General features: G+C 43.4%; 2 protein-coding genes across 2 annotated transcripts; both read right to left on the reverse strand.

The window, feature by feature from the left end:
- LOC135264932 (crk-like protein) lies at positions 1-9186 on the reverse strand. The gene is made up of 3 exons (XM_064353989.1): positions 7840-9186; positions 6143-6602; positions 1-2118 (listed from the first exon to the last, which is right to left on the reverse strand). Exons 1-3 carry the CDS (start codon positions 8148-8150, stop codon positions 1984-1986), a joined length of 906 nt encoding a protein of 301 aa, XP_064210059.1. The 5' UTR covers positions 8151-9186; the 3' UTR covers positions 1-1983.
- A 1668-nt stretch (positions 9187-10854) lies between these two features.
- klhl22 (kelch-like family member 22) lies at positions 10855-18939 on the reverse strand. The gene is made up of 8 exons (XM_064353988.1): positions 18751-18939; positions 17733-18013; positions 17426-17591; positions 16355-16666; positions 15627-16033; positions 14843-15035; positions 13979-14212; positions 10855-13168 (listed from the first exon to the last, which is right to left on the reverse strand). The coding sequence occupies exons 2-8, from the start codon at positions 17951-17953 to the stop codon at positions 12827-12829; spliced, it is 1875 nt and encodes a 624-aa protein (XP_064210058.1). The 5' UTR covers positions 17954-18013; positions 18751-18939; the 3' UTR covers positions 10855-12826.
- Positions 18940-20683: the final 1744 nt, after the last annotated feature.

The raw sequence follows: 20683 nt of genomic DNA on the forward strand, positions 1-20683 counted from the left end.
TCGATGGTAATTTTTATTTACTTGCACTGTACATGATGGGTTTTACCAACACGGGTATTATATTAACCATGTGACGCATTACACACATAAATGCCGTAAGAAAATAAAAGGCACAATTTTGCTTTATTAAAACAAATTGACACTGTAGGCTTCCTAAACCAGAAAAAAGCACTGTAATACTGTTAATGTCAATAACAAAGGAATACAGTATTCGGGCAACCTCCTGATTTAAACAGACAATTTAATAGCGCATTTAGAGACAAGGGATTGATATTGCTTCGTTCAAATGGTTAGAAAGGAGGCTGCACGGGTATCTGAACTATGGGTCAGGATACAGCAATTCCACTGACTTAAAAAAGAAAAAAAAGAAATATAGAATATAGGAGGTTAGAGGTGACAAAGCAGCATTTTGACTTTGAACAAACCAAAAGATCAGGACGTCATGCACAGAGGCAACTAGCAGGCATTATCCCTTTATGAAATGTCCTTTTCTGTTGACAAGTGTGTGACCCGACAGCTGACTGTTAAGAGAGAGGAAAAAAATAACAATTTTTCCTGGACAAGGTGAACTGCATTGCTATTCTACCAAATGAAAAGAACAGGTTAGAGAGAACGCACTATATAGAGCAGCATGTACAGCTTTTTTTTTTTCTTAGGGAGAGCATCTAGTGACAGCCTACAAAGCAGAAAATCCATTAAGCTCAAGCTTCAAAAGGGGGGGTAAAACCAGACCAGACTTTATTTTTCTGTCATGATTTTACACGGTAAACCTTAAAATATATTCAACTACGTTCCGACTTCCTCGTACAGTGACAAAAAGTCCGGAGGAAAAGCTGGTTTAAAAAGACGAGGGCAAGAGCGGCGGTCACTCCTGCAACTCTTCCTGGTTACAAGAGCCTTGTCAACAATGTGCAGTGCCTTTCATCAGTCAGTGAGACACAGGCAACATACAGTAAGATTTCTTCTACAGCCCCACTTTACTGATGGACTTATCACCCCCTACTAAGCTAATGTTACAAGAAGCCCCCTTCCTAAGGCAGCAACATCACTCAAAGCTAAGTCGCAAACTGTGGACCTCCCGTTCACTAGGGACGCCCCACAATGAGCCGTTTCGCAGCACCTGAAGCAGCAGGCGCAGGCATGCGGCAGCCCCTATCAACAAGTGGCATTGAGAGTCTACTCCTGTGTCCTGTCCATCTCCACTCACAAGTTTCTTTTGGAGATCAGGAGGACAGAGGGAGTTTCACTGAAAGGCACGCTGCTGGTTCTGCTCTCTGCACGGGTCGGTCAGCCTCTGCTCCACATTAAGGTTTGCGCTGTCCTTTTGCACCTCGGCCATTTTCTTATTATTCGCATAATGGTTACACTTAAGATTCTTGCTACTGAGCAAAACGAGAGCAGCGGCCTTGATTTGAATAAGTTTAAGGTGGCGGAGGAAGGAGGAAAAACTAATTTGGACAGAATGCGTCCGTCTCTTCGTTGTTTCCTATTCTGCTCTTCATTAGTGATTTGTCTTCTCGTCGTCACGACCCTTTCTGGTCAGTGTCAAGAATGGGGTACCTCATTCTGGCTCTAAAAACTGTAAAACGGTTTCAAAAAGCAACGAACCAAAAAAACCAATACGAAAATAAAACGTCTTCGGCATCACTTTCAATTGACGGCACATTGCGCTCTTCGGCACGGCAAGGGGCTGCCAAATGTCCGAACACAAAAGGTTATGAGGGGATGACAAAACGGGGGGGAAAAGGTAAGATAATGATGTCAATGCTGACACCAGGGGAGGGGCTAACAGCTCTTTGATTTCAGAGGTGGAGAGACTCTAGTGATGGTTTCAGTGGGTGAACATGGGCCTGACGTTCTCTGAAGCGATGCATTGTGGGAGCGGGCAGGCCAGGCCAGCAAAGACAGGTGGACAAATGGAGGCTGCCCTCAGACTGGGGAAGGGTGGGAGGGATGGGGCGGGTCATGGAGCCCAGCTTCGTCTCATTCGCTCTCGTCCGGATTCTTGGGGTCGATTATTTTGACGTGAGTGAACGGGAAAAGCCCCCTCCGACCGTTCACCTCCCCCTCCCACTGGCCGCTAATGTTCATCCGCGTCACTTTGACAAGGTCTCCAACCTGAAAAGAGAGGACAGGGGCAGTTTAGAGAAAACGTATTCCGCCTCTAGGTCTATACATCAAAATATACCTTTGACAGATCATTTCACATTGACAGCTTGCACAAGTCCTTTTTGCCATTAAAACTTCTGCATTTGGGAATAATATATAGAAGCAAACCACAAAAGAGTGTTTACATTATGCATCCCAAACCTTCTTTGCAATCCCAACACATGCTTGACTTGACAAATGCTCTTTTTTGAGAGGATACATTTTCGGGGATATGGATTTTACAATTTAGAAACATTTAAATATACAGTTAGTACATGACTGTAAAATAAGTTAAATATACATGTCTTAATTCCTGAAATAAGAAAAACCAACAAAAACCCAATCCTGTTCTTGGGTTCCAACAGAAATCACTGAATGGACCCATAGGGACAGTAGCTAGAGATGCATCCATCCAGAATGGCACAAAAATGCTCATTCAACCTCATTAACAAGCAAGCGGTCTTATCTGGAGTCATTGGCTCGGTGTGGACATGGGCTTTGTGTGGCAGAATGGCCATTGCTGTGTCAAGAAACACCTATGACTGTCTTATCAAAATGATCAGTGAAAAGGCTATGAGATGCAAAGAAATCTATGGTTATACAACAGACACAAATATTAACCAAGACATTGGTAGGGATGAAACTGGACTGTGAACACCTGGAAAAATGTTACCATCTTTGCTGCACACAAAAACATCCAAGTGTGGGAAGCCTACAACATTAAAAATCATGAAACTACACAGATTAGACTGATCTTATTCTTGGGTCTGGTGCCAATTTTAATTGAATAACAAAGCTAATTTAAAGCTATTTTTGCATTTTCTTCAGTGGCTTTTTCTGAAATTTCCTCTGGTCCTTCAATCCTTGTAACTGCCCATTGTAATACCCTGTAGGCTCCTAAAACCAAAAAGCCAAAAAAAAAAAAGGTTGCAATAAATTTTTTTGGCTTTCATATAATTTAGTGTACAGGCCCTCAGTCATAGACAGCTGTAAAATTAGACAAATGGCTCGCCCTTCTGCATTTCCCCTAAGGGGCATGATGTATCACTGCAAGCTATTCTTATTCGTGTAACAAATGTGCTTCACACTTTTTCACAAACTCAATACTTTGCCATTCAAAATTTCATTTCTTAGGCACTATTCATGAAGAAATGAAACCTTTACCGTTTTAAGAGCACGTTCTTACTACCTGACTCTTTGAAATGGTTGTGGAAATGTTAAAAAGTCAATAAAGGACATTTACCAGTTACTAGTTCCCCCTAGTACTGATTTAAAAATGTGTTAAATTATTCCTAGTTACTAGCAGGGAAAGTAGCTATGGATGTATGTATGTAACAGCTATTTAATTAGCTGTGTTAAAGCAGCTATGCATTTGCCACATTTGTTAACATGAGAGCCTTATAATTCAGTACATGAGTGACTGGTATTGCCCTCTGGATTACATCCATCCCAGTCCTTCAGCACAGACCCCTGTTGTTCTAAGGTACCAAGCCATTTTGCTCATAATGGTAGACTGTTTGGAGAGGGACTGTCCACAACTGCAGAGCCAGTCACTGTTCCTGTCAGTACGATATGTTCTTTAGGCAGGATTTACAAGCAAATGTTCCCTTCCCAGCCCCCCAGCCTTGCCCCACCTCCCCTGCCCCATCAATGGGCAACTAGACATATCCCAGACAACTGTTTTTACCAAGCTACTAACCTTATGCATACCACTGCATATTACGCATGCAAATAAAGGGTAGAGATGCATTGGGTGCCGTTGTCCACATCTTAAGCATTGTGTGCTTAATCTTTAATGACAAATGCTGAGGGCATTACTTCCTTCTTTAACACATTAATTTAACACACACTTCCTGCTCTGCTGCCACAGCAAATACAGAAGCAGCAACCCTGCGCGGTGTTAGCGGCAGCACAACGCCAAAAATGCTGCAGTGTTGCAAGACCACTGGAAGTGTGAAATGGAGGAGCACAAATTAGCTGTATTGCTCAAACAGACTTCACTCAACACTGGTTAGTGCAATCAATCTGGACCACAACACGCCTACAAAATAACACAAAGATAGAACAGTTCCCTTAACCACTTTTAATTTATTGCCCAAATTCTAATTTGGCCCTTCTCATAGTCTACCACGTTCATGATTCCCCATATGATTTGTGGTGTCTTACAAATGAGAACAATAACACAAATAACATAATTAGATGCAAATTAACTACATACCACTGGTCACCTTACTGACACAGAAGGGTCTTTCCACAAAGCGCTATACTTAACATGCTGCACACTAGCTAGTGCCACTGCTAATTTAGCTTAGTTGGTGTTAAAGACTTTGGGCAACATCATCTGAAAAGTAATCACCTTACTCTTGCTCCTTTCAATTTTGTGCTACCAAAATCTGGAACTTACTCCTGGGACTAATTTCAATTTTAGCTTGCGAAACTTTTCCATTTTAAAAGGCGTCATTATCATTCACCCTTTAAGATTCCCCAGTAAAACAGATCCCAGATCTCAGATCCTCATCAGCCTCCCTGCGACAAACCGGTTCCTGTTCTAAAATGGTGGACACCACGTCTGCACAAGGCTGTTAACCATTCTAGTGGATTTAAAGGTTTAAAGTACAGACGCCGTGTTGCTTTTAAAGCAGGCCTCAGGAGATGCTCAGGGCTTAGTCAGACCTGGCTGATGGGTATGACTGTGTGGTGCGGTGGGGAACTACCTGCCACACTGTTTGCTGAAACGGGCTTCGGGGACGGCCCTGAGATTTCCATGAAGCAGCAACACGAGCGGGTTCACACGCATTTACATTGCAACCACAAATAAATAAATAAATTACGCGTGATTCATAAAGGCCTGCAGAGGACGGAAAGGCATGCAGCGGCACTACCTGCAACTATGTCATTTTGGCACAGAAATTTAAGTAGATCGGACAGTTTTTTTATGCCAATGTGTGCTCAATACAGGGCATGTCCAAGACCATCACAAATTACCACTCGCAATAAACAATCTGCACTTGCTCAACTTCAAAAGCAGGTGTGACCAAAACCAGCCCTTTACTGTATCTCCGCATTTACAGACAGCTTGACACAGAGACCAATTATTAAGTAAGAACAAGAAAACATGGCATAACCACTGCTTAAAATATCTTATTCTGGCCAATCTGCTTGCTGAAACATCATGCATCGCAGCTAAAAACACGACATTATTTTACCTGCCAATTTCCCTTACAAACTACCTGGGCGTGGTTGCACGGTTACTTGATTTATCAATACTTTGATGAATTAATGCTGATAAGGTGTGGGAAGCATTCCTCGGCTGTTGCGCAATAAGGAGCATCAACAGCACTCGCTATTTTGAAAGAATTTCAGTAGTTCACCAGGTGGAGACTCTCTGAACCCATCCAGGGAGCATTGTTGAAAGCGAACAGGATTATAATTTAACCTGCGATTCTGTGTTACTAAGAGCCAGTTACAGTGAACATTCACACAGATTTCCCCCCCCAGTTCTATTTCAGGACTTCTTTTCAGACGCTCATATGATTTCAGTGTATTTTAAGAATACCGCATATCTTCCGCTTGAATACGTGCATCGACACGAGCATCAATTTCAAATTAAACATTCTGAAAACTTCACCAGCACTAAATGCTGTCCGCTTTGCACCTACGTGGCGATCGATGCAGACCATCGATCAACAAAATCCATGCCGATGGCTAGGCAGCAAGACATTCAGCAGTCAGCTGTTATTGGACTATCACTAGACTTTACCTTAAAACATCAAGTGTGAAGTGCACAAAAAACAAAATGAAAGAAAAAAAAGTTCAGTGGATAGGACAAAAGGCAAAACTGCAAGTGATGACAAACGGGGTTCACTAGATGGGTACAATCTCAATACTTTCTAGTAGACAAATCCTGCACAGTATGTGGTGGTATGCACCTCTCAGTTGCTACTCAAGTCACCATAAAATCCAAAGAAGAAGAGGCTAGAGACAGAAGCCCTACCTCTAGTGCCAGGGCTGTCTTGTCGTAGGCGCAGGGCACCCGTTTCTGGATGGCCTTGGCCATTACAGGTCCGTTCTGCGTGGAGGGCAGGGGGTTGATGATGGCGCCGGGCGTGCCGGGGGGCAGAGGGGAGGGGGTCTGGGGCTGGGCGTACGCGTGGGCCGGCTCGGGGATCCCGTAGCTGTTGGAGTTCCGGTTGCCCTGGAACTGGAGGGGTGACGGCCGCACCAGCTTCTCCACGTAGGGCACGGGGATCATGCCCACGCGGCCCTCCTTGCTCTTGGCGCTCCACCACTGCTCCTCCGGCTTCTCCAGGATGATCAGGATCTCGCCCTTCTTGAAGGGGAGGTCCTCGGCATCGCTGCCCGTGAAGTCGTACAGAGTCCTCACGTACTCCAGGTTCTCCTCCGGGCCGCCCATCATTGGAGCGGGGCTGCCGCCGATCGCTGGGTTTGGGTACCTGGGGCACACAGTGAAAGGTAGTAATGAAGTCCCATTTTAGCAACGAAAAAAGGAAGCATTCATGCTGAAACTTGCTGGGCACACACAGAGAAAGGTTATCACTTTGAGATGCATCAAACCATTCACTGTTTTTGGTATAATGAAGCTTTATTGTATGTAGGATAAACAAATCAAGAGGGCAACAAGTTGTTGTTTGCAGTCGTCTTTACCGTTCTATTTTTATACACCAAGCTAGCTACGTACATCCTTAATAAAGGTCTGAATAATGTTTTGGGGTTTAAAGAACATTAGCTGTTTAAATGCTTAGATGTCTGGCAAACATGGTTAGAAAGTAGAACTGAAATCACTGTTTTGTCAGAGATTGACTCAATATATTGGCAAAATTCTGGAAGAGCAGACAGTGCAGAAACTGCACACAGGTCCTTTGAGAGGCAGCTTACTGGCTATGATATCGACAAATCCAGCATTGAATTTCACATGCTATGCAAGGCATACAAGCACAATGCATAAGACTTGAAATTTATATTATACCCATAACAATGAACTTGGTTTGCTTGACATTGTGCATTTCATCAGATTACAAATAACAGTAGTTTATGAATCCAGTGGCATAAAATTACATCTGTTTAAAAATAAAAGATAACGTGGTGCATACTCTCTTGGTTATATTATGCAGGCAATTTCAGCAGCCAAATTATATTGAAATAATTTATATAAAAAGACATTGACCAAGATAAGTTGGTCTGAATTTTTACTGCAGTTCCTGTCCCATACTACACACCTCTCACTACTTACAACTTACTTCGGGGCAGGGTATGCCAAACAAAACGCCCCATAATGCTTTACGACGTTAACTGAGGCTTGTTAAACATTTGTGATTCACGTTAATTAGGTATGTTCAGTATTGTGCACTTGACAGGCGCTGCAAAACATGTGAATAACGCTGACAAAAATACTGCTAGATTAAATACTGAGACCTTGGCATTAAATATTAACGTAGTTGAACACAAAACCAGACAATAGCATGAGCCAAATATCTAATATTGTTAAGGCCGACCGTAATGCTGGCTGAGACGTAATATGAATATGACGTTATGCACTTATCCAAACCGTTTTAGCTGATAATGAATTTGTAAATGAACTACCGCTAGCTACATAACTACAAATACAAGCCAAAATAATTTCGGTAAGCAATTTCAGTAAGTCGAAAGGCATAGTGTGATTTATTCACTTACCTGGGAGCTGGCTCTATGAGTGTCGTGGTGTCTAAGTAATGGATTTTGTAGAATTCCAAGAGAGCCGGAAGATGGTCAAACTCTTGATCGCCAATCTTGAACCTCTTCGTGGGCAACGAATTAATAATATAGTGGGACACTTTGGAGTTTTCTGATACCGACAAGACATAGTCACCTGGGCATGTAGAAGAATCCCGTACTAGAAACATGCCATGCCGCTGTCCCTGCAATCTGTTCTGAGCTTCCACCCGAGAAACGGGACCGAAATACCAGCTGGCCCTGTCCGATGAATCGAACCGTGCGGATGACATGGTTCTAAGTAGATAAGACGATTAAATAAACAAAGATGCAATTACAGATGTCCAGCCCGCAAATAATAAATTGAAAGTTTGTTAGCGATACGAAAATATCAGCGGTGTCTAGCTAACGTTAGCGTTTTAATGTAGTGCACGCATAGTTTATGTGCCCGATTCAGCTAACAAGATATTGTTCCAAAAAAGTAAAAACTCGCCTCAAATACTTAAACTACACAGCTAACCAACCAAGTATTTTGCATATACCTAGAGGCAAGCCGTCGTCTCATGCGAGAGAGGCGCTTGCTATCCAACAGTTAGCTAGCTTTGCATGCAATCTGGTGTTTCACAAAAAGAAAGCTAGAGCAAGCGCGAGCCCACTTTGAACCATTCTAGCCAGCTGACTAGTTGGCTAATGCTACCTTTAATATGTGACTGAGATTTTCCAAACGAGCAAGCTAATGAAATGCATAACTCGGAGATTATTGTTTCAAGATTACCAGTCAGTGTTCCCTTTTCTTTCTCTCTTCCGAGAGAAGTGGTGAGGTTAGCCAGCTAGCTAGCTGACTAGCTAGCTACTCCAGTGCACTGCTCCCATGTCTTTAGCCAAGTTACAAAGCTAGCAAGCTAGTTGCCAGAAGAACGGATAGCATTTACCTAATTATGGTGTGCTAGTCTAAGAGTCGTACAACGGTGTAGTAAAGCTATTAGGTCACGATAGTTCCCGCTATGCCTAAGTTGACGCCTATGATATTTCGAAAATTGGTAGCTAGCTAACTAGCTACCGTAGTTAGCTAACTAGCTTACTTGCCAATAAAAATGGCGGCCTTCAACACGTCCTAGCAAAAAAAGAATCCTGCAGATAGCGATGTGTCCGCTGCGTCTACATCAGCGGAACCAAGCGTCACTAAGAGCCTTTATGTTTACCCGCATATTATTTTATAAAACTCGAAAGAATATAAGCAAGCAAATCTCTTGTAGCTGTCTCTCGCATTGTTGATATTTAGTTCCTCTCTCGAGACTGAAGTCTGAAACTGAGAAATGGCGGATAGAGGGCGGGTCCGCGCGCCCCAGACTCCAGCACGTAGAGTGACGCCGAGCAGCGTTGCATGAACCTGACCATTTAAACCGATGGAAGGTGTAAACCTCATAGATAAGTTACCCATCTTGGGAGCATTATCACCTGTTTTTATCACCTAACCAACCGAGGTTTTCCGATTATGCTGTAAAAACACTCGATTAGAAAAGTGCTTGGAGGTGAGTTTAATATTAATATTTCTCCATACTTATTTTTTAAACTTTGGTGCAGCTAACTATAACTTTTTCAAAAGCGTCCAATCCTTATTCAAAACATAACGCTGTTGTTACATAACTTTTGTATTTCTAACTTCAACATTATCCAGTATTGGCTGTGCCCGGCGACTAGAAAATCTGTCTGTGCATTTTATTTAAGTTACATGTTCTGCGTGTGTTCTCTTGGGAGCCTTCGTCGTTCTCTTTCCTCAGTGGCTCAACCATATTACATAAAAAATGTGGAAACGCAGTATTACCAACACTACTGCTACACTATAATACTCACTTTGTTTTCTTCTGTAACAAATTCAGAAATTAATTCTGAGCAATCAAATGAAACTAGTGTGCTACTGCCTTTCAAAAGTCAAAAGCGCCTTAATTGGTTAACATTTTTTTTTTCGTTCTAAATTTGTTCCCAGACAGCAACCAGAGAGCACTAATCACAAATTACCTCTCCTACATTCACACACCAGGGGAATACACTTGAGGCCTTTGGGTGGAGGAGACAAAGCAAGCAGCCTTCAAAACCCTAGCTACCCAGGGGCTGTTGTGAAAGCTGTAGCACAATATGCCTTTCTAAAGCCCTCAGCAGTAAGGCCTGTCTTCATCTGTGAGAAGAATTAGAAACAAAAGGCGGTCAGAGGGACTCGCCTACAAGGGTTTGGTGTTTCCAAGCCGGATAAAGAAGCTGGATGGCTGCCTTGCTCTTTCATCCACACTCGGTTTGGGTGAATGTTAATGCCTTCACCCGTAGGTTTGTAACGCACTGCCTCAGCCAATTCCCTGGAGCTGGCCGAAGGCAATGGCACAATAACAAAAAAGATGAAAACAAGTTAGGAAACTGTTCCACCTTAGTGTTTTTAAATGCATACTGAATCACTCAGGTGCACAAATGCAGTAGTGTGCAGGACATTAAGTTGCCTTACATGTTGCAAACCGACATATCCAAAGTAACTTCTACAGCTTTTTACAAAAATATGTGGTCCATTCATACAGCTGAATTTTTATCACAGCCTTTTGTTCATGAGTAGAAAGACCTTTGCTGCAAATGGGAATCAAACTGGCAATCTTGGGTTACCACACATCTTTAATTCCACCATAAGCAAGCAAAAATGAATGAGCAGTTTAAATGAATTCACAATGATGTAAGAATTTAGTCTTTGGAAAGCTCTTCCACAGATTCACTTCCCAGAGAAGAGCATGTTCTTAATGGAGCAGTGCTTTATCGGAGTTCATCTCACATCTTCAGCCAGCTACCTACAATATTAATTTTGGGACTGACACTAATGGATGGAATCAGGGTGTATAAGCAACATACCCCACTTTAATATTAAGCCTGCATGCCACATGGATGGCGCTTCTAGATAATTCAAACTATTTTACTGTAGTTGGATGTGTGCCAAATCATTAAGTAATAACTCGAGTGATGTTAGATTTTTGAAGTGAACAAATCATTTATTTAAAACTTGCACAAATATGGACAGAAAGTTGATGAACAAAACCTGAAGCACAGTGATTTTTGCATTTAAAAGCTTGACTTACGCACCACACCAGGCAATAGGCAACCTACCAATTTAGTGGCAAACAGTGACACTCAGGCATGTTTCCTCCTTAAATGCAATGGTACAACTTTTCAGTGGCAAATAGTAATTATTTGAACAATTCCATAAAATCAAACACGTTTCTTCACATCAATAAGTGTGTGACAGAAAAAGCCTATCTTGGCAAAACATTCATAAACAATTTATTCTCACTGCAATCAAAATTTGACATAGAACTGAATTAAGTGCATTGCATTCCAGTAAAAGATCAAATTAATATTAGAAGGTGCCAATAAATGAAACAAACAAACAAGATGGCAAAATAAGGCCTATTTCTTTAACAACAAACACCAACCCTACAAGGGACTTCCTGATTTTGTCCAAGCAACAGTTGCCAATGCAACAAGAAACATTCTGGAAGATTAAGTCTTCTCGAGTTGAACTAGCTGGCTGATAAGAAGTACATGGGTGGGAGGGGTGGCCTAGGAAAAAGTAGGCCACAGTGACCCAGATTTGTATTCCCTGAGGAAACTGCACTAATGCTCCATGTGAGAAGTAGATGAGCGGTTGGGGAGGGGGTGTATCAAATTAAACATGGTCTGTTACTCTGCTGCGACACCTCTCCCTCCTTCCCATGGTGCAATGCCGGCCTCCCGTGTGCATCGCAAATTCACTGAGATAGCTGTGTCACAATGTCTCACCTCATTATGAGTCAGGCACTCAAGGTTACACTGATTTCATGGTACACTTTGTCAGTAACACAATACTCCATAAACCTGTCTGTTGCTGAACAACATTCAGACTCTTTCAGTCAGACTAAGTTCCATGTGATTATGTCACTTGTGATCATTTCTTGACCATTTTTGTAACAGTGTTCTTCTGATGTTACAGTACCTAGTTACAGCGCCAAAAAAACTCAACAATGTTACAATATGAATATATCGTAATGAAAAGGATGTAATACACTTTCTTAGGGGCGTTCTTCAAATCGGGAGTCCAGGATTTTAGAAACATGAACTGGCAGAAAGAAATAAGGCACCCTGGAAATAAGACAAAATTTGAGCAATTTAAAGTGCATGTCATGTCTATATTTTTCCAAACAATTGCCTATAATTGCCTGGTCCACCACTTCACCACCTGCGGTTGAGTCGCTTGGTAATTGCATGAACATACAGGAGAACATCAAGAATATGCAACATTATTTTCATTTCTAGCACATAACGTCATGCAATTAATCGCCTGTTTAGTTAACTGCAGTTGTAGCCAACTGCAGACATTCCACGCAAATCCCTGTTAAGTACAGTAAGTGAATCAACACTGATCTGATGATAAAATGGCTTACATAGATTAATAGATTTTTTCCAATCTAAAATTATTATGGGCAGAATGACCGCAAATCTTTTTTAAATTTTTTTTTACAAGAATTAGAAGAACATCAAGAATGTTCCCTCAGTTGATAATTTTCATGTCATGAGAGACCAGCTGGTTTAAAAAAAAAAAAAAATGGCAACAAATGACTTTGGCACAACTGTAGTATTGCAGTATTCTACTCTGCATCTGATTATAGATCTGTTATTTCTACACTGTGCCTAATTACATGAATTCACAGGTTGTTACAACTCAGGTAATCAATGTTAGCATTTCGCTTCGCCGACGGACCACGTATCAATTCAGAGGGTGAATTCCTTTTCCTTCCCAAAAGCTAGACTTAAAACCTGGCAGCGTTTAGCTAGGTCAGCCTTACATGCAAAAGAAAGGCAAACAAAAAAAAAGTGCTGGTGTCCGTGTCCTTCACTGCTTGGGGGGTGGGGCTGGTGGGGGCTTGGTGGGGGCTGGTGGGGCTCAGACCAGCGGTGGCGGTCAGTCCTCGCTGGAGTTCTCGGAGTTGTCGAAGTCCACCATCTCCCAGGAGGCCTTGGCGTGCTGCTCCCAGCTGCGGGCCTGCCTGATGACGGAGCGGGGCATGAGCAGCACGCAGGCGGCCAGGCCCGAGATGCGGTCCTCGAAGGGCGTGCCGTTGTCCCAGCGGTCCGTCTTGGTGTCGTACACGTGCACGTACTTGGTGCGGCTGCCCTTGTCGTGGGAGCGGCCGCCCAGGATGAAGATGCGGCTGTCCAGCACCACCGTGCCCGGCTCCCCGTGCCCGGCCGGCAGCGGGCTCAGCACGCTCCACTGGTTCACCGCCGGGCTGTAGCACGCCACCTGCAGGGAGACCGACGCCTTTACATCTATGCAGAACACACACACACACATTCTAGCTCTACTTGGCTACTGCATGGACTTCAAATACGACTTGCTTGTTAATGTTCCTTTTTGTGTGTGGCATTTCAAAATAAGTATCATATAATTTGCTAAAAATTTGCTATAAATTGCTACATAAGATTTATCCAATGAAAATGCATTGTATATTATACAAAACTTGATTATGTACTCTTCTGATTGGAGTACATTCTTGGTTGAGAGGATGCTGATTATTTCCCAGTACAGAGAAGCAGTATAATGCACACTCGTGAATTAGTCACTAAAAAACTGCTCATCACAATTTCAGGGTTGTAGGTTTGACTCAAAGGTGGCGCAATGCCATTGTACCCTTGAGCAAGGCTCTAACCCATGGTTCTTCAATAAATATCCTGCAGTGTAAATGCAGTGAATGTACAAAGAATGTAAGCCGTGGAAGCCACTCTGGATAGGAGCATCTTCCAAATGCCTAAAACAAGAGCTATAACAATATTTAGATTGATTACTAGATTGAATGTTTAATTATTTCTGTTGCAGATAGCCATGATAATTGCAGAATAAACCACTCCAGGTTGAGCACTTGTATGAAAATGAACTACTTCAGTTTGATTAAATGGTTCTTGGCTTTGTCTCAGGGCAGCATCACACCACTGTGCCACAGTGAATTTTCATACATTTGGGAGGATAAATAATATTGCATAATTGACATTATGACAGTCACGCACTGACTCCATTCTTAACCCCCATGTCAGACAGCTCTCCTGGCTGCGGTACCTTGAGGACGTCTCGGCGGTACCCGCGCTCGTCGTTGCTCCCCCCGATGACGTACACGCGCCCGTTCACCGCCGCCATGCCGTGCCACGCCCGCTCCACCGGCCCTTCCGCGCACGGGGCCCAGTGGTTGGCCATGGGGTCGTAGCAGTAGGTCTCCTTCAGGTACGAGAGCCCGCGCCGTCCGCACGTGATGTAGATCTTCCCGTCGACAGCCGCACCAGCGTGGGCGTACACCTACAGAGGTGTGTCACCCATCAGTGGAACTCGCAAGGGAAAGAGGTCGACCTTCTCTTGATGTTTCTTACTTCCAATTCCAAATGTTACTCAGATCTACAGATGATGTCATTGCCACGGCTCAACAAGTTAGCATGTAGGTATTGATTTTTATCCCTTTTTTTCCGACAATAGAGTGTTTTCGGAAAACAAACATGAATAACACTGCTAAAAGCCTATCACAAAACTGTTCAAGTGCACCCAACACATTTTTAAGGGGACAGATTTCTGAAGTTCCATCTCCCTCTAGTGGACAAATGAAGCAACTTTGAGTCATTTCCACACTGTGACTTTTACATCACCAGTATTATTATTCTAATAAGGCAAGAGGGTCACGTGCTCCTGCTTTTAGGTTCTGCAGAGCCAGAAGGACACACTCAGCAGAGATTCCGCTAAACCACCGGATCGCAATGTCAAAAGCAAGCCTAATCAAAGCAGGCAAATCTATGCTAAAGGGTACCAAAGTTACGCAGCGCCGAAACTGCAACTGGGTGGTTAACTCAAGTGCTCGTTCCCCGCTGAGCCTGTCATCCCTGCAGTCTGTAAGCGGCGCTAGCTGAAGACCGCGTTTTGGGCGAAGGTGCTCGTTACCTCCCGCTTGAGGGCGGCCACGTATTCCCAGGTGTTGGCCTGGGGGTCGTAGCGCTCCACGCAGTCCAGCTCGTTGCTGTAGTCCCGCCCCCCGATGGCGTAGATGAGGCCGCCCAGCACGCACACGCAGTGGTCTGCGTGCTGCTTCTGCAGCGGCTTGATGCTGCACCAGCTGTTGTGGCGCGGGTCGTAACTGTGGGGGGTGAGGGGGGGTGTGTGAGACATCAGCGAGGGTCAAAACTGCTGCCTGAAACTGGCCCCTCAGAATCCCTGCATGGCTCTCTGAGCCAGACGCCATACGCCATGCTGTGCCTCAGTAGACGCACTGGGAGCAGTCATAAATCATTCACAAAGCATGTGTTATCACCCAAGTACATATTTAATCAATTATGAACCTCTGAAACTAGCACTTTTGATGCAGTGTTCCATCACCTAATGTGCTTCCAAGTTCCCAGAACTGCATTCTATAATAACTGAAATCCGCCACAGGAGATCTATCTACTCCCACTACATTAACTTTAGAGCAGATTTTTATTTTCAGTTTTATCTGAGTTCTAACTGGCCCTCTCATTTTTGCTGATGGTACCCATGCTTTATGACTACGGCATGCTCACTCTTCTTTCACACAAAGGGTGTTCGAGGCCTCGCCCACCTTACTCTTTAGTGTGTCATCCAGGAGATTCTTGGCCCCTCCTACCATACTCTTTACTGTGTCACCCAGGAGATTCTGGGCCCTGCCCACCTCACTCTTTACTATGTGACAGAAAGGGGTTCCGGGCCTCACCGCCAGCAGCGTGTCTCGGCGCGGAAGCCGCTGGTGTTCTTGTCCCCTCCGATCAGATAGACGAAGTTGTTGAGCACGGCGATGCCCTGGTTGGACATGCGGGGGCCCTGGGCGGCGGTCAGGGTCCTCCACTCGCCCCAGGACGGGTGGAACACCTGGAACTCGTCGCTGGCGGTGACGGAGCCCGGCGAGTACATGCCCCCGAAGCCCAGGAGGCAGCGGAAGCAGGAGCGGGGCTGGGTGAGCGGGCTCTGGAGCACGGGCTGCCACAGCTCCTGCCCGTGGTAGCGCAGCGCCGCCGCCACGCAGTCGCGCAGCGGGCAGCGCTTCAGACGGTCGTGCAGCCGCTGCAGGACCGGCCGCTCCATCAGGCAGAAGCGCACCGCCTCCAGCATCTTCAGCGGGTCCTGCCGCAGGGTGGGGACAGAGCAGCGCTCCCAGTGATATTACTGCTTATTTAAAGTTAGCACTACCAATATCCCAGCTAAAACAATGTTCTCACAGGGCTTCTGTTAAAGAAGTAGTGTTGTGCTTTCAGAATTACTACCGTCAATGCTACAGCAATCCTGTGAGGATAGCTTTCTCTGGCTGAGACCAGAATCACATTTTATTTGTTTGAAACACAGACTCCTGAAATGAAATGAAAAAGACCGCAGTCGTGAACCGTATCCAAAACAACATCATGAGCGGAAATCAAAGAGACGGAGGGTTCCCCCTGCTGGCCGTACCTGCAGGCACACCTGGTCCGACTCCACCTCCTCCGGGCTGTAATGGTAATGCAGCGCTGCCTCGTACACCTCGTTCTCGGAGCTGACCTCCAGCTCGTCGCTCGACAGGACGCTGAAGACCTTCTCTGGCGGGAGCTGGCGGTACACGGGGGTGCGGGAGAAGGTCTGGATGTTCTTCAGGATGTACGAGTGCACCTTGGCGCCCAGCTGCTCCAGCCCGTACATGTCGGCCAGCTTGTACACTTCTAGGATGTTGTCATCATCCAGCCAGGAGAAGAGGAAGTCGCAGCAAAAGCCAATCACATCCTGAATCTACAAAAAATGCAGCAAAAGGCATGAACTTCATTCATTTCCCCAGCAAACTTTGTAAAGAGAAAACCTGTCACGCTATTCTGAGGTGCTACTGTGTCGTAAATGAATTGGTGCTCAACCGCTTCTGAATTTCACTTGAATATATCTTATTGGTCAAATCCTTCACTAATTTATGTCACCAGGAAGCTAGCTTTTGACTGGTGCATTCAAAGCAATCTTTATTTTTTCACCCTCCTTGAGGTTCTCTGTACTCTTAATCATTTAAATCTGCTCAGAAGCCCTCCTCTGAAGGTGGTGATTGTGGAGGCTTCAATCACTTTCTGTCTGGCCTCTGAATATAAACGATAGTTTTAGGATCCACAGTGACAGCACATTCCTGTCTCTTCAAGGTCTGTCTTAACAGAACTGAAGGTGGGAAATTCCAACATGTGCAGGAAGTGGTGTTTGAGTATTGTAAATATAGATTTACAATATATAGAGACAAACCGCAAAATCATCACTTCTGAGAAGTCACTTTCACACATTGAGCTGGGAACTGCCTGTACTGTTAAGACTCATATGTAAAATAATTTTTTATTTGTGAATTTTAATTCAATTATGAGTGTCTAATAGCTTCTATAATTAAGATTATCTGCATTGTGACTGGACATTGAGGGGTTCTAAATAAAAGAAAACTATATTACATTTTTTTTTTAAGACACTGGTTGTTTGGGAGAGGAGCTAAAAATGTCAAAACCACACGATGATGCAAACGTGCACCTGCAGAAGCGTGGAAGCACATAGGATCTCTTGCACATTGTCCAGGTTCAACTCCAGCTCTGCAGTGTAAATGAAGTCCAGCAGCTTGGTCATTGCTGTGTAGGTGACCCCATGAACTGGGATCTCTGACTGTTGCATTTCTCTGAGACCGCCTGCAAACATACCCCTTAAGAAAGAAACAGCAGAGCTGAGTCAATTTGAGAGGCTGACGGTAAACCTCTAAAGTAAAACATTTTGTCAATGTCAAAAAAAAAAAAAAAAAAGTGTTTCAAGCTTTCTTTTAAATAGAGGACACTGTCCAGGGTACCTGAAGTAGTCACAGGAGGCCGCCAGGAGAATGCGGTGGGCTTGGACGGGTCTACCTTCAACCAGAAGCACTACATCGAACAAGATTCCACTTTGCCTCAGCGAAAGGAGTCCTCCTAGCAGTCTCTGGGAGTGTGCATTGCTGCGGTACGTCTGACGGCTACGCTGCGCCGTCGGAGGGGCAGCAGCGCCCGCCGTGTTCAGCTCCCTATCTTCTGCCATCGCTGGTAGAGTAGGCCAACCCGCACCGATCACATCACTCCTGTCCCTACGTTTGCACACCTAGGAAAGCAAAAGGCACAAACTGTAATGCTTTATTTAGCTTACAGTGAAGTCGCATGAGATTTCACTCAACTAATTTTCATTGGACTTAAAGACAAAAGGCTGAACCCGCAAAATAAACTAACGTGTAACGACAGATGATAATGGTTAACATTAATATTTTGCCATGATAACCATTAGCATCCTTCATACCAACGAGGGAAATGATTTTTGCAGAGCTGCGTGCTATCCTTAGCTCGTGAAACATCAAGGATATAATCTACAGTGTGACCTTTGGCATTTAGTTGTATAATATTTAAATAGTTATATAAACAATAACTGGGCGCCAACTGTCATCAAAAACGAAGTGTATTGCTCTGTACAGCAATACTGTACCGTACATTTAATGACAACGATTAGCTAGCTGACATTGCTAAAGCTAGCTACATTGCTAGCTAGAAGAACCGTTCGCCACGTTGTTTTTGAAATATAGCGAGCTAGCTACTACACGTTCGTTATCGAAATTATCGAAGACAGCAAGCGTTATGCAAAGCTTAAATATACGGCAGTCCTGTTCAAATGGAAAGCGGAACATATTCGAGGGTTAAATTATATCTAACAATCATACTTCGCCACGAACTTCAGCTACCCAAAAGGACAGCGGATAAATAGCTAGCAAGCTAATGTTAAACATACAGCCGGTTAGCTGGTCCACAAACCAAAACATTCCAATATGTTATCAGTAGATTTTAACGTACAAATTCATGCACTCCCAGTTGAAACAAAGCACAATAAGCCGTATTTTCAAGAAGGTTTAAACGTTGTTGTCATCGTGTATTGCGCTTTCAGTTTCTATCTTGATTCCATTTTCAATTGTGTGTTTACTTTCTGACTTCAGCGTCGTGCGTCGCAGTTTCGGGTACAGCCTACACCCAGTGCATGTAACATCCGGTACTGAGAACGTGCAGAAAAGGGTATCCGGAGTAATGCACCGATGCAAGTTTTTATTCAATGGTATACTTGTTTGCTTTGTATGACCAACATTTCCACAATTTCTGACAGGAACACCAAACAGAAACACAAATTGTGCTCACTAATTATTGGCATCATTACATATTTTCAGTTTTTATCGTTATAATGTGCATAACTCAATTTATAAAATTGAATTACACACAGTATAATTTAACTGTGGGTATCTGCAGTTCAGTTCATATCTGTTCTGTTATTTACTTTGAAGAGATCTTTAATTGAAGGATTAATGTAATTTCTCATATAAAATCCCCCAACCCATATGAAATTTTTAGTTGTACATATCTGAAATTTGTTCTTGGTTGTTGGCGCTTTGTGGTAAATATAAATAATTTCTGTGAATATCCTTAATTGAATTAGTCCATAATCTAGAATTAAGATTATGTTTACAATTAATTGTTTAGTGTTTTAATGGCATACATGCAAATTCCACAGTTCTCACAGGGGTGGGTGGTGGTAGAAATCAGTAACTATACAATATCAAACTCACCAAAGGTAATTGGATCAATAAAAAAGTAATCGTTCAAATGAAAAAACATCAAAATTAAATGAACTTTCACTATGATGATTTTTTAAATTTATTTATTGAGAACACCTTAAAAATTAGCCTAACACATGCATAGGAAAAATCTAAATTTAGCTACTCTTGTGATCTGTAATGTAGAACATGGGAGACATGAGAAAGATGTTAATGCATTTTTTCTTCTTCCCAGCTGCAGCTCAAAAACAGAGTAATTGCACTGAGGTCCATGTGTCCTGCCTGCTCCAAAACAAGTTATTTCCTCCTGTTTCAAACATTTGTTGAACTCAGCTTGGTGTGCATTTTGTTGGATATACATATATATCAATTTAGTTAGTGGTGGTGGTCTTAGTGATGTTTCTGGCATGTCTTGAAAATCTAAGTTGTTTCAGTATACAGACTTGAAATATACAGTTGTCATGAGTAAAATGTCCAGTATTAATGTAGCCTTTATCACCCCCCACCCCAAAGTTAAAATGCCAGGGAAAAAAAAAAAAACTCCCTCGGGAGATGCAGAGTTAAACTGTAATCTTGTATTGAACTGTAACGCAATTAGAAAAGTACATTAGTGAAATTGCAGATCAGGCGTCTAATTTAATGCAGAAAAGCTAGGAGTCTCAAGGCCTAGCAGGCAGATTGCTGTAGCCTACCTTTTCTCCTCTTTAACTAGAAGACAGATGTGACTGCTCTGAGTTATTGTTTTAAGCTAAACACATAAACTGCAGTCATGGGCTGGACCTGGTACAGGTGGAGTCATATGTCTGGTCATGAGAGAGCCACCGCCTAGTAATTGTCCTCATAGGGGGCAGGAAGTCAGAAGCAGGAAATTCCAAAGCAGAGAATATCCTGGATGGGCAAACATGCTATGTAAGACCTCTGTGGATGCCCAAGGCGTGTTAAAATGAAAAATGAGAGTTTTCAGCTTCCTGATCTGTGTTGGCAAGATGGTCAATATGGTTCGGCGGAAAAATCACCCATTGTTCTATTGACACACATTATGTGCTACAGCCAAATGAAATATTTTAACAGTGGGCAATGATACAATGGTTCTCTTGCCATCAGTGAACAAAATGTTGAACTTTTAATTGTCAACACCTCTGCAACGACAGGATGGATAATGTTAAATGTATGTCCAATGAGGT

The sequence above is a fragment of the Anguilla rostrata genome, chromosome 10 (genome assembly GCF_018555375.3).
Source record: "Anguilla rostrata isolate EN2019 chromosome 10, ASM1855537v3, whole genome shotgun sequence".
In the NCBI taxonomy this organism is placed as follows: Eukaryota; Metazoa; Chordata; class Actinopteri; order Anguilliformes; family Anguillidae; genus Anguilla; species Anguilla rostrata.